The sequence below is a fragment of the Scaptodrosophila lebanonensis genome, unplaced genomic scaffold (assembly GCF_003285725.1).
Source record: "Scaptodrosophila lebanonensis strain 11010-0011.00,11010-0021.00 unplaced genomic scaffold, SlebRS2 tig00000043-arrow-pilon, whole genome shotgun sequence".
NCBI classification, from domain to species: domain Eukaryota; kingdom Metazoa; phylum Arthropoda; class Insecta; order Diptera; family Drosophilidae; genus Scaptodrosophila; species Scaptodrosophila lebanonensis.
In genome coordinates, this window is record NW_022060545.1 from 7,110,445 (window position 1) to 7,136,009 (window position 25,565).

The 25,565-nt window shown below is 37.8% G+C and overlaps 2 protein-coding genes across 4 annotated transcripts; one reads left to right on the forward strand and one right to left on the reverse strand.

The window, feature by feature from the left end:
- Positions 1-860: 860 nt before the first annotated feature.
- On the reverse strand, positions 861-6,750 carry LOC115622368 (forkhead box protein biniou). Its single transcript, XM_030516285.1, has 4 exons — positions 5,678-6,750; positions 3,356-3,629; positions 1,544-1,958; positions 861-1,174 (listed from the first exon to the last, which is right to left on the reverse strand). Exons 1-4 carry the CDS (start codon positions 6,748-6,750, stop codon positions 954-956), a joined length of 1,983 nt encoding a protein of 660 aa, XP_030372145.1. The 3' UTR covers positions 861-953.
- An 11,628-nt stretch (positions 6,751-18,378) lies between these two features.
- Positions 18,379-19,759, forward strand: LOC115622908 (androglobin-like). Of its 3 annotated transcripts, XR_003995363.1 has the most exons (3): positions 18,379-18,595; positions 18,659-18,974; positions 19,034-19,759. XR_003995363.1 is itself a non-coding variant. In XM_030517032.1 (2 exons), exons 1-2 carry the CDS (start codon positions 18,415-18,417, stop codon positions 18,763-18,765), a joined length of 288 nt encoding a protein of 95 aa, XP_030372892.1. In that variant the 5' UTR covers positions 18,379-18,414; the 3' UTR covers positions 18,766-19,759. The 3 variants fall into 3 exon arrangements, 2 of the variants coding, with proteins under 2 accessions (XP_030372892.1, XP_030372891.1); XM_030517032.1 differs by having other exon boundaries at positions 18,659-19,759; XM_030517031.1 differs by having other exon boundaries at positions 18,380-18,595; positions 18,659-19,759.
- Positions 19,760-25,565: the final 5,806 nt, after the last annotated feature.

Sequence of the window (25,565 nt, forward strand, 5' to 3'; positions counted from 1 at the left end):
CGAGTCGATATAGCTATGTCCGTCTGTCTGTATGAACGCAAGGATCTCAGAAAGTATAACAGCCCTGAGCCCGAGAAAGGACAAGTTTGTTCATATTTACCGATTTCCCCCCCTTTGCACGATTTTCTATAACTCCCGTAATTCTTGGAATTTGAGGGGATTTAAGAGTTGAGCCTGCTCGACTTTAGCATTCCTTTTTTGTCTATATTGATGAAGGTCAAAATTTAGTCCTTTAATCAGTGAGCCAAGGCCAACATTTTTAATTTGAAATTCTCAAAGTTACTTTAAGTGAATGATTTTTTAATCATTATTTCCGGTCCCTGATTAAATGAGATTTTTGATTTGTTTATTGGATTAAAATGTTAAATATATTATTAGAAAAATATAAAGCAAAGAAACTAGTATTCAAAATTTTAAGCCGTGATTTATTAGCAATTTAAAATTTAAATTTACTATGGCGAGTTCAGTTCTGAAACTAGAAAATAGATTCTCACAATCCAACTAATTGCTTTCAATGTAAAACCGATGGATATTTTTGGAACATTAAGGTCTGTACGGATCAAAATAGCGTTAGATTTTTGTATTATAACTTTATCTACTGTTGACTTTAAATTGGAATTGTGTTTTAAATGTTGAAAAAAGCGCTTCCCATTTGGAGAGTTCCGACATCTTGGTAACCAGTATTACAAAAAAGGATAACAGATTAATTTAACGGTTCAGGCCACATCGAGCCCAACTGGGATGTGCTTTTATCACAAGCTGCGATAAGTTTTGCAATCCCCTGTTTATTTATAGTATTAACTCGTATATAATTACAGATTGATTTTAAATTTAATGTCTAAGAGCCTAACACTGTCTGGAGCTACTTATAGTACGTACAATAATTTGTTGTCCTTTGAGGTAATGGTGAAAAGTAAATCTGATTGTAGCGATAATGTATGCAGATGCATTTTCTAATAGTAGCCGCTGCCAACGGAAGTCGGGGGCGGAGTTATGGAGAGCAGGTAAACCGGTTTGCGATCAATGGGCGAGTGATCGATGACATGATTCCCGGACTGCGATGATGGCGGAGTCATGGACGCATGATGATGCGATTGCTGGGCATGGGCCTGGGCCTGGGCATGCTGAATGGTGGAAAGTCCGGGCAGCTGTTGCAGCGACATGGATCGGAGACCTGCAGGCGATAAAAGAATAGAGAGAGTGCATATATTTTAATGGACTGGCAGACACAAAGTTTTACAACCACGCCAGACGCGTTACAATTCACACAGGCGGCAAGCGGTAAGCGGCGCTTTTCACAGACACATCATAGTGCTACAGACTAGGGGCGGCGGGACGGAAAGACAGACAGACACACAAACACACACACACACACACATGTGTTGCAAGAAGGCAACAAGCGCTCAGATCAAATGAGCAGCGGTAATACGAGACGGGGCCCATTGAGTCTGTGGCACACTTAATACGGGCAGTCAGCAATTATAGCGCGCCCTGATTGACGCGAACACCCAAGGAGTGGCGTGGCGGTGGCACTCACACTTACCGTTATCGAGCCCACTGCCACTTGTTGCATATGGGGAGTAGCCAGCGGCGTAATCCAGTCCCACACTGTTGCTTTGAAGCGCCGGCACTGTCATACCAGGCGATGAGGATGAGCCATGTCCCAGGCCGCCAGCCGTACCCCCGCCGCCCCCGCTACCAATGAGCGCAGCATGGGCCAATGGCGGGGTGGGGGATCCATTCAGATTATTGCCAGCAGCAGCCGCCGCAGTCAGGCAGGTTATATTCGTGTACTGGGGCAGAGCTCCCACGCTCACCGCCGCCGATCCGCTATGCGCCGCATGCACGTTCCACGCATCTCCATAGCCCTGAGGCGCTGTCGGCACTCCATTTGGCATGCCGCTGGCACCATAGTCATAGGAGGCATAAGCTGGCGATGCATAGAAATTTGCATTGTCCTGCAAGGGATACATTTTCAAATTTAATAAACAAACTTATAAATGGTCTGCACATACGAGCACTATTTGGCGATTTTCCCGCCTCCCCTCTCCTCTGGCAGCTATATAATCTGGTGTACCGATTTGAAACTTAAAGCTATGATCAAGGCTTGCGCAAAGCCTAGCTTTTGAATATAATGAAGCGCAACTACTAAGTACTTTGAAAATCTTTTATTCATGACTAGGTTTTGAAAAAAAAAAATTGCTTATACAGTAGACTCTCGCTAATGCAAACCTGCGATAATTCGACCCTCTCTATAATTCAAAGTTATTACGAGTTCCCTACAAAATCTCTTTATATTTCGAACTAAATCAATACATTTGTTTGCTCTTGGTAACTCGAACTAAAAATCATTGCTACATAACAACACGATGCGTTAATTCGAACTCACTCATCGTCCAACACTCCACAATTCAAAGTTGCACAGAGAAGGAGGCGGAAAGATTGTATGTAAGTATGGTTTGTTTAGTTATCATTCAGTTACTGTTACTCTTTTGACATTGTTATAGAATAGCAGTTAATAAGTAATTATTGCTCAACACTTAATTATTCGAAGTTTTATTTATTTTCTCTCACAAGTTTCGAGTCATTTGATATTTCAAACCAAGGGCGTAGCCAGCTTTTACCAAAGGGGGGGCCAAAAATTTAAAATTTTGATTAAATAATGCACGATGCATTTAAAAAATAACTTATGCATATGATCAATGAAAAAACTTCAAAAAATCCAACTCAGATCCATTTTAAGCGAAATATATATAAATATATACTTTATATGGCGAAACTTTTTGTAGCCGTTGCCCCCCCCTGCCTACACTCTTGTTTAAGAGTCCCTCGAGTTTCGAATTAACGAGAGTCGACTGTAGCTGTTTTTAATACCATTTAAGAAATCATATTATTTTAAGTTATTTACGGCAAACCACATCACTTCGAATTTTTCTAGGTTTTATTAAAAGTTTGACAACCTTTTATAGCTCTATATGTCCGAAATTTGGAACTTTAGTCTAATTAAGCTATTCCTCAATTTTCTCTCTAATTGTTGGCCATGCAGTTTATATTGGAATCAGATCATGTCTATATGGAAATTCTTCTCATAATATGTACCAACCCGCGCCTGTTACATGTACTTGGCACTATTCCCTAAAATACTTTTTCATCTTTAGGTTCCGCATATAAATAAAAAGACGCTAAAATTGAATACTGCCTATACTCTTCTGTAGAGTTCAATGCATAGTTGTATTAATATTAACTTATTTTTTTATTTCAAAACAGAATCATAATTTGATTAGCTATTTCTAGCTCATTGCAATTACCTATCTAGCTTCTCTTTTTTAACCTCCTGGAAATAATGTTTACTCACCATTCCGGCATCGCCATAGCTGCCACTATAGAATCCATTGCCTTGGACATATGATTTGACTTTAATTTTGGAGCGATAGCCGCGAGGACGACGTCTCAAGCTGCCTTCGTCCTCGAACAGGTGCGCCGAACTCTCGTCGATCGTCCAATAGTTTCCTTTGCCTGGCTTGCCAACGCCCATGCCCTTGGGAAGCTTTTTAAAGCACTCGTTTAGACTCAGATTATGGCGCACCGAGTTCTTCCAGCCAACGTAGGGTCCGCGGAAAAATTCGTAACTGCAAGCAAGATAACAACAGATACATATACTTGTGTGTAGTATTGTACACGTATTTATTTATTTATTTATTTGCTGGCATCCGTCGGTTTCCTCATGAGCCCATGATCCGATCCATGTGACTAATGAGGTTTGATCGTCGCGACGATTCAAAGTCTTGAAACAAAAGCCAATTAAAAATTTGGGCCCCATCGCAGACTGTACAACAACAAATAACAGACGTCAGCGGAATATCTCACGCATGTCACCGGGACCCCAAGCCCAAGCCCAAGCCCTAGTGGACAGCCGGCCAGCGACGTCGCCAATATCCAAACAGAAAAGGAGAAATATGAGCAATCAGAAGGATGCCCGCTCGCTTGCTTGCTCGTATTTGGAGCGGAGCCGTAAATATATATTATGTTGACTTAATAATATCGGATGGGTGTAAATAAACTCTGCCGCAAACGAAACATTCTTGTCTCTAGCGTTGCCGTATCTCTTACCGGTACGACGGCCGGACTCGAGTCGATGTCGCGTCTCGACTTCACGTGGCACGACTCGCGGTGTCGCGCAATTCGAGACCCCAACGCATCGGCGTGAGAATACGGCGTCTGTGGTAAGGTGAGAGCCGCTAGTGTAGAGGAAACCTATCAGAGAAGCCAATTGGAACGTGAAGACATCTCTATTGATTAGGAGATGTGGTTCGATTCGTCGTTATAGAATGAGAAACATTTTCAGAAGCAACCTTTTTAAAGCGCAAATTTCTTCATATTCCAATCAATCAATAATCTTAATTAGCAGAAAAAATAGAAGAAACATTTCAGGAGCTATAAGACTTGGATAAGTACATACATTAACAATTTTGTGGTATTATTTGTTTTTAAAAAAAATATTTTTTTAATTTTCGACATTAAACAATTTCAAATTTTGTAGTTTTTTCTTAAACGATCTTTTGAGATTTGCTTTGGCAAAGATTTTTTTGTACTTGAGAAAAAATAATGGTATTTCACACTGAAGAGAATTAAAATTAAATCATAAATTGTAAAACAAAAAAAAAATTGAAAGAATTATTTAAACTTTTACTAGACCATTAGTTATCTCTATTAATTTCGGTAATGGTTACTACTTTTTTTTCAGAATGAGGATATTCAAACAATGATACAGACGCTTTCTTTAGATACCAGACCAATATTAAAGAATTTTTAAACTGCAAGTAATTTTGAAATCATGTAGGTAGGTAGGTAGATAAAGGTGGTTCGAACCGAATCAAATAGTCAGAAACTCACATTTTGGGATTCCTGTTAGCTGACAAGTATTTTAATACAAGGCGTTAAAGTTTGCAACTAGTTTCGAAATGTATATAGATTCAATATAACCATGTTCCAACGTCTGATTCAATCACTATTTCTGACCCGGGACAAATGTCTTGTCTCTTTTCACCAGCCTGGTCTTATCCGGTTAAGCTAATAAAGATACTCGTTTTAAAATCAAATAGCGTTCATAGAAAGAATAGCTTAGAAAGAATTGTGTTATAAATAAATTATTTTTAACGTGTAAGCATAGATTTTTCCTGAATAATAAATGTGCTTTGAAAACATCTTGCGTTCGAACGACTATCACCTAGGAAATTGCTAAATTTCGGATCAGAATGAACTGAGAATAAATTACAATTACAATTTCAGATCGTTTTCAAAACCTGCTGTTTCCCTCATTTATGTGAGACTATCATTCTTTATAAAATTAAATTTAGCAAATTTCAGATCAAACAATCTACTATAAAAATGTGCTATTAAGTAGTTAAAGCTGCATTTCCCTCCGATAACCCCAAAAAATACATACATATGTTGCTATCAGCTGCCGGTCTGGCATAGTAGGAATAGTGTATTGCCAGCATATGGCTGTGAAACTCTATAGGCACTGATAGAGTCTCAAGAGGCTTCAACTGAAGTGCTAATCAAGCGGGTGAACATACTTCATTTGATAATATCAGAGGGAACCGACCGCTCACTTAAAAGTCGGGCTATCAAAATCAATATTAAGCCAGGCTATGAAAAATAAAATGTTATTTACCTCTTTTGGAGATACGTGTAGATCTCGCTGAGTGTCAGTTTGCCAGTGGGGGACTCCTTGATCGCATGTCCAATCATATTTATGTAGCTGAGAGCTGGTTTCTCGGGGCGACGGGTGCCCGATTTCTTGGTTGTGTCAGGAGTCGTCGCGTTATCCTGGGAACTGGTGCTGCTTGACTTCGCCTGCTGCTGCTGTTGTTGTTGCTGTTGTTGCTGTTGCTGTGACTGGGTTTGGGGTGCCGTTGACTGATTGGCCTCCACAGGTGAGTCGTTATGTGATTTGGAAGGAGATGCGCTCGAGCTAGAATAGTTGAGCACGGACATGCCGTGGGCATTGGAAATCACCTGAGTTGGGGAGGACGAGATGCGGGACAGATTGTGATTCGCGTGACTCGTCACGGGCATGTAAGATACCGGTTCCGGAGAATGCTGTTCCGGTTCGTGATTAATCAACTGCTGGTAAACGTTGGCACTCACAATCGTATTATTGGAGCAGTACTTAATGGTCGAGGTATACTGATGGTTTGGTTGCTGCGACGGCAACAGCTGCAATGGCTTGCCACCGCCTGCTGTGGATGTGGAGCTAACATACTGCATTTCATGATCCGTTGGGGTTTTTGAATTCGAATTCGGGGATGCGGATCCCGCTGAATGTGTGGTCATTGAAACACCATAGACCGGTACGGGACTCGACGATGCCGGCGGCGTTCCCATACTGTGCCAATGCTGCGTCGCCACAGGTGTGGGTGTAGAGCTATTGGGGGCTTCATGGGTCTGCATGCCCATGCCCACCATCGGGTAGTACTTGTAGTCGAAACTTGGCTTCTCATCCACCATTTCGGTGGGCGAGTCCTGCTGAAGGCGCAGCAACATGCTGGGATCGGCGCCCAGACTGGACGCATTTTGGCCTCCAATTGTCTGAAAATTGCTGCTGGGCAGCAAATTAGAGCCGCGATAAAGATGAGGATGATGCGTATTGTGTGCGGGCAGGTGATGATGATGATGGGGATGGGGATGATGGTAGTGGCTAGGAGAGCTCACAAAACTGCCTAGATGATCACCATTGAGAGCCATTTCTCTAGCATTTAATTCCGTTCCCTCTTCACTTTTTATCATGTTCAGTAAACACACTTAGTATGTTTCTTTTTATTTCGATTCACTTGCACACAAATTATGGTTGATGCGTCGCGCAGGCACGGACGAAGGCCTTGAAATTCCTTCGCTTTCCTTCGAAATCTCCTCTTGCTACGACCGATCAGTACCGCACTGCTGGGCTATTCTCACTGAACTGATTGCCTCCGATACTCGTATACGATCACGACGCTCTAGTTCTGTCGCTGCCGCTGCCTGAAGAGGAGAGCATTACATCAACGGTACTTGAGCTGGCCCGTTTCTTTTTTTAGTTCTCCTACGCCTTGCGCAAATCCATGCACATATGCATGTGTGTTTGTTTGTATGTGTGTCTGCCTCTGCCTGGCAGCTCATATCTGTATATGTGTGTGTATGTGTGTATGCATTTTGTGCGCTCTCCCACTGGCCTCTAATTGGCCTGCTGGAGCTCTCGCAACAGCGGCCAGGCAAGTGCATGTGTTGGAATTGGAATATGACTTGGCAATAGGAACGGTTATTGGAGTGTCCATAGAATGGAATGCAAAAAATCTACAGAATTACGTGTAAAGTAAAGGAAAATGAGTAGCAAGCAGTGTGTAATACAAATAATTCATAAATAGCTCCATATTTAACTGAACTAGACAATCGATTTACTTGTAGATAAACAAGGTTTCAAAATAAAATGAACGGAATAAGGAAATTAAATTGGGAGTAAATCAACGGCTAATCGAAGTTTATTCCAACTCAAAGATAGTATAATAGTAACTAAAACATAAGCTGTTTTGAAGAAGGCTTAAGATCGTTCTATATTAGGCATACTCCTTATTAAAGGTACATAAAGGATCAGTAGCTTGGAATGCAACAAATCTACAGAATTACTTGTAAGTAATTAAGTAAAGGAAAATTAGTAGCAAGAAGTGTGTAATACTTGTAAAAGTAATTCATAGATAGCTCCATATTTTTCTGGGTAGTCAACTAGATAATCGAATTAAATATACAAGGTTTCAAAATAAAATGAACGGAATAAATAAATTAAATTGGGGGTAAATCAACAGCTATTCGAAGTTATTTCCAACATGCAGAAGGAAAATAGAATAAGAAAGTCATTAAAACATTAGCTGTTTTGAAGAAGGCTTAAGATCCTTTGATATTAGGCATACTCCCTTTTAAAGGTACATAAAGGATCAGTAGCTTGGAATGCAAAAAATCTACAGAATTACGTGTAAAGTAAAGGAAAATGAGTAGCAAGCAGTGTGTAATAAAAATAATTCATAAATAGCTCCACATTTAACTGGGCAGTCAACTAAACAATCGATGTAGATATATGTACAAGGTTTCAAAATAAAATGTACGGAATAAAGAAATAAAATTGGGAGTAAATAAACGACTAATCGAAGTTTATTCCTAAATGCACAAGGATAGTATAATTAGAAAGTAATTAAAACATTAGCTATTTTGAAGAAGGCTAAGATCCTTTTATTTTAGGAATACTCCTTATTAAAGGTACATAAAGGATCAATAGAAGGACACGAATCTTTATAGCAATGTTTCGGATTGCTTCAATCAGTACTTATCCCACACTCTAATAGCTTTCCTGCTGAAACTTGTTACCGAGGCTGGACGCAGATCACCTCACCAACATACAAAACATAGATACATACGAGTATTATTTGAAGTAATTTATTTTGTTGTAACTACAACTACATCATGCAGTATGTCTGTATTTTTAAAAAACCGTTCTAGAAAAGTTTGTTTAGAAATATATTGAGCTCAGAGATTTAACAAGTTTGTATTTCCGAATCAATGAAAAGATGTGTGTGAAAAAATATTCTAACTATATGCGAAGATATTGCGGAATTTTTTATCTCGCGATTGACGATTAGTTAATAAATTTGTTATCTCACGATTGATGACTGTTAGTTAACAAATGAGAAATAACGAACAAATTGCTGTGGGGTGATGGATTAATAGCTTCGTAAAGGTATGAAAAGTCGATGATAAATATATATTTTGTCCATTTTTTTATCTACTACACAAAGTTTGCTGTGTTTGCTCACATTTTTACAAAATTGTGCGTCTGACCGAAATCTGCTAATTGTTGTTACGTATTAAATAAACTGACTGTGTTGAAAAAAAAATTAATTTGAAGTTGTTATGAGCGGTTGCTTGATTTAAAATGCGGATTTGTTATATTAATTATCTTAAAAATCATTTTAATAAAATAACTTAAGCTGAACGAAAAGAAAAAAGGAAATCTGTCATGTATTCGTTGTAAAATCGGAAATTATAAGTGTTCGGCCGATATGGAAGTTCACATATTACTTTTTGAAAAGTTAAATACAGAAGTTTACTCTGTGCTCGAAGTAGTATTTAGATTCACACAATTGGGGCTTTTCATTGAGAAGATTATGTGTCTATTTTATGGTAATGTTTGAATCTCTGCAGTATTTACTGTAATCGTAAAGTCGATCGCCCATTTGGATCACAGTTTGAAAAGTGAATTTACAGCTCCTACTGTACTGTCCAAGGCATTTGCTGGCACCGCTAAAGATGTTCACGAACAGCATAGAGACATCATTAGCGACATCCCCGCCTCCTGCGGAGGAGGCGTACGCTCCAGTCAACAGTCAATAAATACATACATACATAGCTACAACGAACCCACATGGCATGGCAAAACCCAAACGTCGAAAAGGCAATTACAATTAGTTAGAACAAATTAACATTTAACATTTTCGAGGAAAGGAAGCGGCTGGCAGCGTTCTAACGATCTGTTAAGTGATTTAGTCGTTGCCTGGCCGTGGCGGAGCAGGCGCTCCATGGAATCTCATCGAGAGTGCCGCCATTGCTGTCAGCACGACGAATCACCGACTCAGCAACGACTCAACGACCGTGACGAAGACAGCGACGGCGATGGGGATGCCTGTGGCTATATGACTTGTGGTAGAGATGGGTATGGGCTGGCTTTTTTTTGGGAATGTTTCGTGGCCGTCTTACACATACCCAACACACAAAACTAGTGAAAAGAGGAAAATATTTTAATTTATTTAATAAATTTTTATAAAATTTAATTTATTTATTTAAAGCACACTAAACGAAAAATTGAATTAGGTAATTAATTTAATTTAAATGTAAAGTAATCTAGTTTCTAATAGTCTGATATTAATGTAACGGACCCATCGGACACATTTTCTATTTTAAAATTTAAAACAATAGAAATATCAAATTTTAAGTTTTTATACAAAATAGCAAATAATTTGCAAACGAATAAAATTACTTATCTCAATTATCGATCAAACTATTAAAGTACCCATATAGCAAACCACGGTCTATTTTCAACTGAGAATTTGCTACCTAAATAATTTATTTGCAGATATGTACTTAAAAAATTTACTTAATACGCATGCTAGCAGCTTTTGCATAATCCTAATTTAAAATACATGTATCTGCTTCAATCACAACCCGATTAGCTTCTTCTAACAATTTCATTATTGTTTTTTTATGAAATAATAAAAAATACATATGTGCGTGTATTTCCACATGAAAATTGTTTAGGGATATGTACAGATAATGATATATTATTACTTTAGAGTTTTCTCGGTTTTATTTATTTTACTTTTTGTTCTGGGTGCGTGTTTTTCATGTACTTTTAAATTAATACGATCGGGGTAATTGGTATGTGAAAGAACAGTGCCGAAAACAAAACACGGTCCATGCTCACCTCTAACTTGAGGTGGTGTGAAGAGTGTCGCGTGCGTGGCGCGAGAGCGAACAAAAATGGGCAAGAGAAACGCATCTTTTTTTGGGTCCACGTTCACTGAGCAACACCAGCAGAAGAAGAAGCAGCAGCAGAAGGCAACGTTTCAATCGGTACCAGCGGCCGGCGTGCCCCAAACACACACGCACACACACACACACGCACACACAAACACGAAGGCGGAGTTTTGTTTACATTAAACGAATTCTATTTGTCGAACGCGTCAGGCGATTGGGCGATGCACAAAAAAAAGAGAATTATAGAAATAAAAGAACGAATTTAAAGAAAAAATTGTTTGCTACTTTTGCTTGACTTGACTTTTAGATGCGGCCGACGACGCGTTGCCTGTGTGGCCTGGGCTGGCCTGGCCTGGCCTGAAAGATATTTTAATTTCGTTTTTGCGAATATATCGCGCAACAACAGCAACAGCAACAAGAACAACAACAACACAATTTTGAGCCACTCGCCATTTTTGTGTGAATTTCGTGGAACCCGAAGGCAACATCAACAGCAACAAAATTCTGAAACATATTTCAGCAAAGCATTTAAAGTCAATTTCTAGCCTGTGCCTGTGTGTGTGGCAACTGCTGTGCCATGAATATGCATATATGTATGTATGTATGTATGTATGTACGAGTTTTTCTACTACGTATATTTCTCTTCTTTTTGGGATCTTGAGCTATTTTTCGTGTTTCTTGGTTGGTTTATGCGGTTGCCATAAATTATTTTTACGTTTGATTATTATTGCTTCTTATTCGAATTTTGGCGGTTGGATTTTTTTTTTTGTTGTTGCTGTTGTTGTTCTTTTTGCACATATTGGTATTTATTGTGAGTGAAAAATAAATTAAGCAGCATTGCGAACACGCAATTCAATTTCCAAGAGCCGCACTGCCAGAGCAGCAGCAATCGGGTCATGCGCAAGCACGAGATTTATTAATTGGCTAATTGTAGGCGTCTACAGTATATACTTGTATGTACATACATACGTGCCATTACACATACATACATATGTATATGTACGGGATCGTGCAGTTAAGACCACCCACAGAGTTGCGATAAAATATATATGCGGTTTGTTATCTTAACTACATACCATGGGCGCTGATTTAATGCTCATGTCCTTCCGTAGCACTAAAATATTGTCGAAATACAGACAAATTCAAAAATAAAGGTATACGTATTAGATATTATTGAATTTTTTTTTTAAAGTTGAATTTTATAAGTAGGTTTTCTTTTCTAATAATTTTCTTTGTAGTCGACACAAACTCCATTATTTTGTATATGTTGTTTGAGCATATGCTTTGAATCTCGTTCGACCTTAGTACCACAGAAGCAGCTCCAACTTTTACTTCGAAGATCCTTTTGAGATTTATAAACATTCCTTTTATTGAATACTTTGCTTAAAATATAAATAATAATACAAACTAATTTGTTTTCCTTTTGTAGAATACTTTGCTTAAAATTTAAATAATAATACAAATTAATTTGTTTATACAACTAAATCGTTCATACAAGATGGCTATATTGGTAGCTTGTTAAACATAACTCATAACATAAGTTGTCATATCATCGATTGTAATTAAAAATCAATCATAAAACCAATTTTATTAGACTTTCTAGGAAATATAATATCTTCACTTGGCATGAAATAAAAGATGTTAAGAATTTTTTATAATATCAGCACCCGATTCATGAAATGTTGTTGTTCATAGCTAAAAATTATTTTATCTAGCACGGTCGATTTCTTTGATTGATTTAATGATTCAATTTGTTTTAAAAAACGTGCTACCTTTGGCTAGCTAAGAATTCTTTTTCGAATACTGAAAAAATGTACACGAGAGGTCGCTTATTTTTAAATTCAATATTTTCAAATTGTATATTTAATTGTACTCTCAACGGACAATACCACATGTAGTCCTGGCCATCGGTTGCCGTATAAATGGGCCAAGCATGCCGTCATCGCTACGGCCACAGTTCGCAGCCATATATTTTCAACCTGGCCAATTGTGTGTGTGTGTGGGTGGCCTGATTAATGGCCATTCCTGCACATGGCCCACTCGCCTACTGACAACATTTATGGGCGCAAAAAAAAGAGCGGAAGTTATGGCGAAACAGAATTATGCTGCAACTGATTAACTCGCTTACTAAATAAAACACAAACAAAGCTTAGTTCAACGCTTCACTGTGTTTAATGCAAGAACAACAATAATAGGAGCAACAAAACCAACTACTAGACACACTGCTAAGGGAATTCCCAAACAAAAAGCAGTGACGTCGTCGTCGTTCAGTTTTCAAGTTCAAATAATCATAATAAAGATAAGCATCCATCCATCCGTTCATGCATATACTCGTATGTATCTTTATCTATGTATGTATGTAGGCTTGTATGTTTAACAGATGCGTTACTCTTTATACAATTTGTATGCTTCCTGATTTCTTGTACGGTGTTTGTTTTGTTTTTAATTTAATGTTAATGTTATTAAATGGCCAAATTGTTTACTATTATGCACGTTTGTAAACAAAATTATGTATACGACGCGTTAGCTGAGACGATACGCCAGTTGGCTCTGTAGTATACAAAGATTCATTGATTCATTGATGCTGCTGCTGCTGCTGCTGCTGCTAATGCCGATGGTCGACAAAGAATACCAAACAAGAGAGTGAGCCAAATGGAGGCATTGTTTAAATGTGCCAGTGGCATCCCAGCCATGTACGAGTAGTTTAATAAACATTTAACAATTGAACACTAAACGCACTCTAAACAAATTTAAGTTGCGTTGCCCAGCCCTGATTCGGATTGTATATATCCACACAGATGTATAGCATGTATGTATATGGAAAGGAGTCGTCTATTCCATGTGCTTTTGCACACTGACCTACAACAACTGTGAAAGCAAACAATTGCAGTGTCGGATCGGTCGGATCGGTCGGATTATTATTAAACAGCTTGGCTCGCCGACAATAAATAATCAAATAGCCAAAATTCAAAATATTTACATAGAGTTTGCCCAAAAAAGAGAATAATATGCCGATTGGACTAACTTTTTTCCTATAGTTTCTTGGCTCCATGGCTTTTGTTTAAATATTTACAGTCAATCAGTCAGTCCGTCGGTCGGTCGCTTGTTAGATCTTGTTATACTTGTACGCCTATATGTTTGTTTATTTCGCCAGCAGCATCCTCGTTCTCGTCCTCCTCCATGCATCATAGTCCAGAGTTGTGATCACGTGTTCTGACCGAACAAAAAATGGGAATATAGCAGTAAAATAAAAGAGCCAGACACACAAACAAATTATATTTTTTAAACTTGCCTCGTCGTCCGCCTTGCAGCGTTGTTGTCTTTTCCCACGGCTTTAATTATGTTTTTGTAAATATTTATGAATTGAATAAGTGTTGATTGTTTCTATGAAAAGCGTGCTGTTCTGTTTATAACTATATGCGGGGCTATTAAGGTGTAGGATTTTGTTTAAAACACAGTTAAGGGGCCAACTCTTAATGTCTAAACAATAAACACAGCGACAACAATTAAATGTTAATGTTACCATTAAGTGCAAATAATCCACTCTATTGTTACAGAAAAGCTATAATGTTACCAATGCACTTTCTCGTTGGGGAAAGGCCTTGGAGTTTGAACTTACGTGAATAGCACTAAGTAGTCTTACAAACATTCAATAAAATTGTATATTTTAATTACAAATAAAAGCATTTTTGTTCCCCCTTAGACATACTAAGTCTTTCTATTAAAACCACCGAGGTGGTTTTTTATTTTTATTTTTTTCTTAAAATTAAACAAACAAGAACCGCACAAAACAGAAAGAATTTTAAATAACCATTTCCATTCCCATTTGGTAGAAGCTAAAACGGATGCTGTTTCACAAAATTGTGCTCCCATTTTCAATTGAACAGCTTTTCCATTGAAAACTGATTTTCTAAAATTTTTACCCCACAAGTGAACATAAATTATAATCAAAATTACGAACAGCCATCTTTAAGAATTTATTAAGCGACAGCAACTTTTAAAGCTAAACAAAAAACTGTAAGCTGATAGTTTTTTAATCGAATTGAATATTCAAAAAATGGGTTTACATTGTTTTTAGCAATTTAGCACTAAAACCTTGGAGAGCCTGGTTAGCAAATTTGGTTACAGCAGCTCTTATACTTCCCGAGATCCTTCCGTTCATACAGAGGGACAACTTTATCCGAACTATATCGACTCGTCTTGTCATATTGATCAAAAATATATATACATATATACGTCTTCTTCCATTGGAGCTAAATTCGTATGAACTCTTAAACCTTTGATACAGCGTATTAAAAAGTTAAAATGTACAGATTAGGCAATTAAAATTTATTTTAAACAAGAAAGGAATGCGATAGTCGAGCGGGTTCAACTTTTAAATACGCTGTACACACTCCCAAAAATTTATTAATTACCTAATAACAAATTATTCAATACATACATACGTGGAAACATATGTGTGAAGTACAGAATTATGTCAACAAACATCATCAAGAACAATAATATAATTATGGCTATAAATTTCTTTCTAATTGATCTATCATAATGAAACTTAATATACTTGCCACAATTGAAAAGTATTAATATTCACAAGCATTAGCTTGGCATTATTTCTTTGATTATTTTAAATTAAAAATATAAAATAATATTAATGCCTTGATGGAATATATAACAAACACAACATTCAATAAAGCGCATATTTTCACCAATATTTGCAAATGACTAATGCTTGAGTTATTTGGCAGCTATTTATTATTCTCCTCCCATATTCCTTTCAAATGTAAATTGTATTGGAAATGCAGCTCATTAATAAAACTAATTGCGTACTCGCCTTACTCCTCCTCTGTCCCAAACGACGTCGATTCCAGCAACAATATCAACACACGCACACGCGCCCGCACACCTTAGGAAAGAGGCGATAAACACCTTTCCGTATGAGTTTGCAATTTCAAAATGGCGGTCTTGCGCAAGATGGCCAAAACGGCTGTGCCCCGCCGGCCACCATAATGGACGTGTCTTGGCATTGCCAAATAGTTGCGCCAAACAATGCGAACTACACACATACTCGTAGGTATATGGGGGAATAATAAAAGTTCAAATGCGCCACACTCACACACACACACACACACATATATAGATGACCCCCTGCCTCTGATTGCCGCTGTGTCAGAACCGGTCGGACAGCTCGGAGCTCGAGGCCCGCCATTCAACTGTCGAAGCTGGCGCAATAAAATTGAACAATTTATGGACTTGCAATTGCGCCAAATGAAAAAAAAACTAAAAGAAAAGAAAAAAAGAAATGAAAGCATTGAACAAATTGAGAAAAACCGTTCTGAGTAAATACTTTTAAAAGACCGAAAGCAAATGCTTTTGTTTGCGACGTACTCTGTACTCTGGACTGTGAAGTGCTCCTCCGAATAGCCACGAATGGCCGACACAAAAGCCATTTCCCCAGCCACTTGGTATGCTATTGCTATTGCCATTGCCATTGTTGTTGTTGTTGTTTTTGTTGTTGTTGTTGTTCAGCTTATTCGTTTAATAGCCAAGATACTTAAAAATGTGTTGACTCGCTGCTCGGCAAAGGGGGTAAACGGAAAACGGATACGCAATACAGTAATGCAGAGTACTCGATGGCGATAAACTTGTTATTCTCAGTTCCTCGATTTCATGGTTTCTCCATTTCGCAACATCGGCAGTAATTAATCTCTGAACGTATTTTGGCAGCGTCAGCCAGGTTGGAATGCGAGTGGGGAGGGAAAGGAGGGATTTCCTGTCTTCTGGCCCTCTTAATAAATGACTTATCAGTTGGAACTCTGCTTAACACGGCAATCTTGCCGCATGGCCTGATCTTGGAATATATATGTACATACATATGTACATATGTATGGTCTCTTTGGCATCTGTTTCTTCTCACTCGACGCTCATTGTCGTCATTGCGTATTCCTCGTGTCGTAGCTTTCTTCTTTTCATTTGCTTTGTTCTTGCCTTTGTTCATGCCGAGCTCTTTTTTAAAATTCCATTATTTAATGGCCAAGCGATTTTTGGCCTTCAGGTTCGATTTTCCCCATAAGCGTGTGTGCACCTGTACGGAAAATGTGGGCTTTAAAGTTAATTAACATTTGCGGGGACTCCCGACTGTCAATTAGGCGATGATTAAGAGGTCAGTGAGGAGTTCAAGAACTCTGAGAAGTCTTCGCCTTTGTTCACGTATATTTTATTAGTTCTGCTAAACGATATGTGGACGGACAGACATCTTCATCAGATGTCCTATTTCTGACTACATACATATAACTGAAACCAGCGTCCAAGCCATCACACTAGCTAAATGATGATTTACAATTTAAATATTAAGATTGACTCGTTAATGTACAATTTTTGCTTAGCTAAGTTATCATAATTCATTACTGGTTTATAGCAGAAATGGATAGATTTTTGAACATCTAAATAAATATCGATTTGCATTTAATACCTTATTTATAAAAATTTACTCTGCACAGCTTTTCGGGTACAGTATTTTTTAATTGCTTGTAATTTGAGGCTGCTCCTACAAATCCAACCGTTGTTATATTTGTAAAGCGATTGAAAAATTCTTTTGAGTCACTCTAGTTTTTCGAGCAGAACATGTTAGTCCATCTCTACAATAATTACGTATATAGTGATGCTTTCGGAATTATAACTTGATAAGTTAAGGTCTTTATTCATCAGCAGCTTACGCACAATTTCAATTTGAAGTTTGAGAAACCAATTGGAAATTAAAGCCCATAAATGTCTCGAATATTAAAGCACAGATAGACAAACAGATTTAAAAGCCTCACTCTTAAAGTTAATACAATATAAAAATTCTATAACTATTTTATTAAACTTCATTAATCTTAGAAAAAGATAAATGCCTCGAATATTTAAGCATGAGAGCACAGATGGACACACAGATTTAAAAGCCTCTCTCTTAAAGTTATATAATCTACTATAGCTACTTTATTAAGCTTTATTATTCTCAGACAAAGATAAATGTCTCCTTAAAGCATGAGACCACAGATGCACAAACAGATTTCATAGCCCCTCCCTTAAAGTTAATACGATATAAAAATTCTACAACTACTTTATTAAACAGTTCTATAAAAAGATATTTCGGCTCTTGCTATTTGTTATATAATGTTATAAATTGTTTTAAGATTCACGATTCCGCTTGATTTAAATACATACATATATTCAAAATATTCCTTATTGAAATTTGACAACTCCTTGAAAGTTTGAATTAATTTTTCTATCAGCATCAATCGATTGGGCTAATGGATTCATTTAATAAAGTTTCCACTGTTGTTAACCCCTTCAGAGTCCCACAAGTCGCTCTGCCACAACAGCTACTGCTCTGATCATTAGCACGAGACGAAATACAAAATGTTTGCGGCTGCACTTGACAATTTACATGGGCATCGAGTTACATTCAAGCGGACACTGTTTCCCGGATTTGTAGCGCATTGTAAGCGAAACCCAAAACTCAAGTACTTGACATCGGTTTGGGGTTAATGTGTGGACGGACTAGGCAATAGCGGCGTCTCCGAGGTCGCCTAATTATTGACGATCATAAATCGAGGCGCTGACAAATATTTTGACATGGCGCCGGTCCTGCAGTACTGTGATCCTGTTGGTCCTTTTGGTGTGCTGGGGTCATGTGTGGTCGCCGGGCACTTGAGTGGCAAACAGAAGCGCACACCAACTGAGCAACATTTGCGTTTTAGCTCAAAACCTATTTCGGGATTCGAATGTCAGATATCATTCCAAACACAACTATTTACACATTAGTCAAAATTTTTGTATTCTACTCTTTGGCTTGAATTGGATTTTTGGTACAGCATGAATGCTTTCACGGCTCGAGCAATTTTTAAGTTAAGCGATGCTATAATTTTTTCGCGACGCGTCAAAAGCGATGGTTGTGGGAAAAAGAAAGACACCTGTGGCGACAAGAAGAAGGATGATGGATGTGGCGATAAAAAAGGTGGAAAAAAGGACGGGAAAAAGGACGTGTGTGGAAGAAGTAAATGATTTTTTATATGAATGACTAGTGCACTAATTCATATCCTGCCTATCCCCCTCATAGAGAAACTAAATACTGCACCCGCTTGTGGCAAAAAGAATGGAAAGGACGGCAAAGATGGCAAGGGTGGCAAGGATGGCAAGGATGGTGGCTGCCCCAAGAAGAAGTAACTTCTGTTCAGCATCAGAACCATATACATACATTGAAATAACAGTCAGAACAAAATACAAGCATAAAATTCCAGTCTCCCAAATCCCCCATCGTCCGGCCATCCAAACAAATAATTATGAACCAGAGTGCAGCCAACTGTTTGCTTCGGCAATGCCGCCAATTCTTTGTCCAGCCGTTCAGATTGAAACACGAGAAGCAAAGTATTGAGGTCAGTAAGATAGTTACGTGCATAACTGATCTAATTGCGAAATGTGGATGCTTCTCAAGAACCACCAATCAGTCCAGAGCTTCCGATGTTAAGGACGATCCAACCGAACAGCCCTATCCAATCGACTCTCATGGGAAAGAGTTGGCAAATATGCGCAAAGGTGGCCGTAGGCTACGGATCACGATGAACCCTGTTAAGCATTCGTTTAGTAGGGAGCGTCTAAGGATCGAGTCCTGCAAGCTTTTAGGTCCACGTATACAGATCAGCGCTCGAAAGGAACGTAAAGGAGATGCTGCCAGTGGCCCCCAAACAGAGCAGCCGATTCCAATGGAGTCCTACAGACGACACAAGCGTCCTCAACAGCGTCCTCAAAAGCCTCCAACACCCAATCCAAATAATAGGAAGAGCAGACGATGAAGGGATCCCGAACCATTACTCATAGCTGAGTCAGCACAAAAACCCCGACAGCCCATAAAAAAAAACGCGCAGACATTATAAAGACATAAAGCAACAACTAAAATCGGCACATAAAATAGCTGACGAGGGCCGTTCGCTTGTAAAACAAATTCTGAACAACACAAGGTGATAAAAATCCTAACTCGGCGACGCAACCCACCATTTGCCGCAATCTCTCGCCGTTCCATCGATATTTTATATGGACAGGCTGACGCCTTTGTTGTTGCATATGGCCGGCCGATCGCGCAGACATGCAATACATACAATTTCTACATACAACAATACACAAAATTCTGGAAAATATATATAAAGTATAATAAGATAAACGAGCAAACTGCATTCTGTCAATGGCAGGTGCTTAAAAGTTCACACACACTCAGCCCATTTACGAGTGGCTGCCACAGGCAGGAAACACAATTGCAGAACTACACTAGACTACAGTAATTACTGTCTTCATTTACAATTAAGTACCAACATGCTATATTTTGGGGAATTTCCCAACAGGGTTTGTATTTCCAAATGTAATGAAAATGATGAGCAATGCTTTAATGAAAAGTCCCTGATATTGGATCAAGATTCATCAGTTAGCCAAGATTTATAAGAAATCTATTCCATAGTTTAAAGGTCGGTTCTTAGAGTTTTCGTTTGCACCATCAACTGAAAAGTATTATTATTAAAAATTTAAAGTTTGATTTAATCATGCACGATGCGTTAGAATAATAACTTATGCATATGATTAACAGAAAAATTTTAACAAATCCAAGTCAGTTCCATTTTAGGGCGAAATAGTAAGCCATAGTAATGAATGTGTTGTTGTTGTTTTTTTGTTAGGTCTAACGACGTCTCTAACTATTCTCTGCTGTGAATCGGGGCATAGCTGGCCGTTTGGCAAATAAAATTCCCCCACCGAGTTGGATTCGTTATTAGACATTTTTGTTATTTCTATAGGATTTGTTTTTCTTTAGATTTATCTAGTATAAATTCTGTATTGTTTTGATTTTTTCACATCGACAGCTCTGTTTGTCGATAAATAAATAGTCCAAGATGATAAATGCTTCCTTATAAAAGATTAGATAGTTCGGAAACGTGCAAAATGGTGGAATAATGTTTTGTTGTAAGCCTTTAACGCAAACAGAGATAACATTTTGGCGTGATTTCCTCCTAATTTATTTTATTAAAATGTCTGCTTTATATATCTTTAATTGAATTGAAAGCGAAAGTCGAGTCACTACAGAAGGTAAACCCTAAAGATCCGATTTTTTTACTTGAGGCAGATATTCAAATAAATTTGTCAGGAAAATCCTATGGTGCAGCCATATTTTTGCAATTGATTCAACAATTGCAGATTTTTCTATAAAAAAAGATACTTAGATTTGCAGAAAAAGGCATACTTTATATACCACTGTTAAGCTATGGATAAGCATAGCATAGGTAAACATTTTGCCTTAGGCTTGTCCAATTTAACAATTATGTCATGGAGTTTTTTTCATTTCAATCAAAAATAGAGGAAATTTCCATACAACTACTAAATTTTCTGCCACAGCACACGTGTTTTTCTCGATATGAATGTTTGCGCAAATTTGTTGGCCTGGCATTAGTCACGACAATTTATTAGTGGTATCGGAAAATTGGAATTTATAAAATGAAATAAATAGGCAGCCAAGTATGTGCCTCGAGTACTGTTTATGGTTCGCCCACTCGAGTGCACGGTTTTATGGCAAATCAATTGGATGGTACGAGTACAGTCTGGCTCTGATTTCAGTTTCCTGCTGCTGGACAGGTTGGAAGCGTATGGTTGTCGGTGTCGCTCTAAAAACTGTTGCCCCTGTATGCGAGTTTTGTTTCCAACGCCACTTTTTAATGTAAACAACGCAAAGACAGGCTGGCAGGGCACGGGCGCACTTGTCGGCTGCTGTGCGACGCCTATCAGTAGTTCCAATTTTCATACAGACATATGTACATACAAGTATATATGTATGTATGGCGAGAAATACATATATTCTTGTGGGTCTGTTTTGGGCCTTGGACTGCTGCTCCTCACCTAAAAGTCAATTGATCTGTGCGAGGCATGCGATCGCATGTTATTTATGTGTCCGTGTCCTCGCACATCGCACATCGATTCATACATTTCACATTCTCTACTTGCTCTGCTTTTTTGGGTAATTATTACTTTTTCAATGTAAACAATGTTCACGGCTAATTTTAGTCAAACGATGTATTTTTTCCTTTATTTTACGATATATTTTCCTTTGCCCCGATTTGCTTTTGTAGGCAACAAATAGCAGGGCCAGACTAATGGGTTAAGGCATTTAAATCGGTATTAAAAAGTTTTCTTCTTTTTTTTTAAAATATGTTTTTAAAAATACACTTATTGTCTTTATGTAAATGAAGAAAATATAATAATGTTTAAAAGAACGTGACTTCAATTCGCATACAAATTTTAATCATTAAGGCATTTTCTGATTGAAATACTTTCCAGCAAATAAAGTGAGCTAATATTGAAAAATTGAATTTGAAAATTGGTAATTGGAAATACGTACAATTTAATATCGATTGTTTGTACACTTGATATTTCAGACGACGCGATAATTCGGAGATCCATTTGATTTTCAATGTGGACTGTCTGTAATCCGGACATCAAAACTTTTTGTTGTTACCTAAAAGTTCGGACATTTTGTTTATTTTCATTGTATTTCAGATTCTTACATACAAAATGCAATGGTTAAAATATCACAAATAAAACATACATTTTATAAAATTTTAAAGACCATAAAATCGCCCGTAAGTCTTGAAGCTAGCTTCAAAATTCTTTAAACTTTTTCTCAGAAAATGCTTTAAAAAATGTTAAATGCGATGGAATTCATAATAAAAATTCGTATTTAAAAAAAATAAATAAATTACATAAAACTTGTCAATCAAAAGGAGTTTGCGTGCAAGGATGGGGATGGGATGGGATTCATCATAAGAATTCGTATTTAATAAAAACTTATAAATTACATAAAACTTGTCAAGGAGCAAAAAAAAAAAAACGAACATTCTTCGCGAAATGAAAATTACTGAATTTTATTTTAATATTAATTACTATGGCTATACAAATAAGTCATATTTGTTTTTAATTCTGTTTTTTTTTTTTTTCATTTTTTATGCTTGGTAATTCGGTATTTTCGGTATTTTGAATACATATCAGTACAGATATAATGTGTTTTGAAAGGTGCTCTTGTCTTTTCTTAACTTCGATCTTTGCTTATTTCTATGGATGGTTAGGAAAACTTGAGCTCATCAGCAGAACTATGTTTGAATATTTCGTTAATGCCTGCAACTCCTTATCTTCGTTTAAAGAATGATTGAAAATTAGACGCCGTTCTGTATTTTCGTACACGTCGTTGCGATGACGCTTCCTTGACGCTTTTGAAAAGTGCCGAAAATCAATCGAACGTTCGCCGCTCAAGCAGCCGACGATCGATGGACTGAATGGGAATCCATCATTAATAGCGTCTGTTGCATCTGCAAATGCAACTGCAGCTTCACTTGACTGTCGGAATCGGGGAAGATACCTATAGACTATAGCGATGAATATAGCCCGTCGCCGTGTGTCTGCCCGACCTTTCAACGCATAACGAAAAGAACTTGACGCATGTTCTTTGTTTTCTCTTCTTTTCTTTTTTTTTTGTTTTTGGTAAAAAGTGAGGCAGGCGCGCAAGTTTTTGAAATGATTTCTCTTTCCTATTTTCCGAATTATCGACCAAATTAATCTTGAGTTTGCCCAGCAGTAGCAGCAAGAACAACAACAACGACATCAACAGTAAAAGTAACTACAACAACAACAACAACCTTTAACAGCAGGCAACACATGTGCCAAAGTGTGTGCGTAGGAGCTCTATTTCAAGGCCTTTGCCTTCCTTTAATTGTTGTTCTTGCCACTGCTGCTGCTGCTCTGCTGTTATTGTTGTTGTTGCTAGCTTGTGCTAGCGTTGCTGCTGCTGCTGATGTTGTTGTTGTTATTTGCTTTTGTTGTTTTTTGTTTTGTGAGGCAAGCGATTGAAGTTTGGCCGACGTTCGTCAATTTTGTTGGCATCAGCAAACGGTTTGAATTCAACTGCCGGCACCAACACCAACACTAACAACAACAATAACAACAGCAGCAGCAGCAACAGCCATGACAACGTTGACGACAGCCAAGGCATGCGCTTTGCAGCAGCAGCACCCAAAAGACCACCCAACTCGATGTATTCCAGCCCTGCTCCTCAGCTCTTCAGCTCTTGGCCGCATCCCTCACTAACCGCATAAATCCATAATTCTCTAGCTATAGTCGCCTGCCTTGTTGTTGTTGCTACTGCTGCCGTTTGCTTTTACGATAAATTACAACAGCAGCCCAATGCGGCAATCATTCATTCATGCATGGACCTGCACCCCCATCCCATCCCAGCCCGTTCCGTCGCCTTGGCTGCTTTTTTTTTCGTGTAAACATGTGTAAATCATGACCCGTTGATGGCCCCACGAACACGTAGACAATGCAACAACAACAACTACTACTACAACTGCAGCAGCAGCAGCAACAACAACACATGTCACTTCGTCGGCTGTCTCCTCTCTGCTGAAGTTTTGCAGCGCTTTTGTTTAGATGTATTAGTTGAGGAAAGCTGCATTCCCTCCCAACTCTCTCTCGCTCTCTCTCTCTCTCTCCATCACTTTCTCTCTCGCTCTCTTTATCTTCTTCATAACTGCATTTTGTGATTTGAAATGAAAACGAAACCACACTGTAACCATTTGGCCGGGCCTCCAACGTTGCCGGCAATCAGAGAGCGCTTAATCGTTTTGTCCTAAAACCAAAACAAATATTTTTTCATGCCTGGGAGCTCTGAGAACTATTCTGATTTCTTTTTTCTTCTGGTTTGTGCGCATATTGCAAGGGCAACCAAAAGGCGACCCGTCGTGCACTTCCGAGCATCGAATTTTTTTCGTGTTTGTTTATACTTAAAGCGTTATTTCAATAAACATTCGCAAAGGGCTAGTTGGTATTGAAACAATGATACAAATACATGCATACATAGTTCATACATGTACAGTAAAATATATGCACCGAATTTGTTGAAACGATTGAAGTTCAAATGTGGTACGCAGGAAGGAGAATTATTAATTTTTTGTATGCTGCAGGAAGTGGGATTTTGATGGCATTGTTACAAATAGGCCGTACAGAAGATCAAAAGACATCCGCATTAATACTTACTCAAATTTTTAACTGAATATAGAAACACATTTTCGCATTTTATCTCATGTATGTACAAGTATGTACTTTTCCAAGCGATGCTCAAAAACTTCGATTATAATATTTTAATAATAAATAATTGTAAAAAACTACCAGGTATACTTCAGATTAAGCACTTCTGGAACCAAGCTCGTATATATATTAAATTTCTATCAATTCCTCATTAAGAAACGCCTTTTTTAAAACAGAGTTTTAGAAACTTTCGACATAGATAAAGTACAAACACTATGATGAGATGAAATATCACAAATAAAAACAAATTACAATAATACCTAATAACACCATCCACTTGTTAGGTGAATTTTATTTTCCATTTCCCTATTCCCCGATTTACAGCCAAATGTAGTCAGAGACGTTAGTAAGCTTCAAACATAAACTTATTGAAATTATTATCTCATTATTTATAGTGCGTTTGAAGTTTATAAATAAATACTTTGTATTTAAATTACTAACACAAATAGCAGTAAAACTGCACACATATCATTTAAATTTGCGCATTTTATTTGTTCTAAGCGTATAACATTAAATACATTCAATAAAGAATTATAAGGGAAAACAATTTATTGTTTGTTTGCACTTTTAATTCAAATTAAATATTCAAATATAATTCCAGGAAACAATCTTTGAAATCTGGTAGGTGGCGCATACAAAAGCGCCCTCTAGCATTATAACAGACAGCGCATTGCGCATACGCTGCCATATTGGAACTACCTATTCTGACGTCAAAATTTCCCAGCACTTACATCCACTTAAATCCGACATTGTTCAACATTGTTCAACATTGTTCAACACTACTACAGCTCGATCATTCATTGCTCTCTTTTCGCAGAGCACTTCATTTTAGTGCAAAAGCAGCTAAAAAGTGAATC

Coding starts and splice junctions, on each gene's coding strand:
- LOC115622368 (XM_030516285.1), bottom strand. CDS start 6,750: ATGGCTCTCAATGGTGATCATCTAGGCAGTTTTGTGAGCTCTCCTAGC. Junction 3,630..5,677: donor TACACGTATCTCCAAAAGAG/GTAAATAACATT, acceptor TCTTGCTTGCAG/TTACGAATTTTTCCGCGGAC. Junction 1,959..3,355: donor GCTATGGCGATGCCGGAATG/GTGAGTAAACAT, acceptor TATCCCTTGCAG/GACAATGCAAATTTCTATGC.
- LOC115622908 (XM_030517031.1), top strand. CDS start 18,882: ATGAACCAGAGTGCAGCCAACTGTTTGCTTCGGCAATGCCGCCAATTC.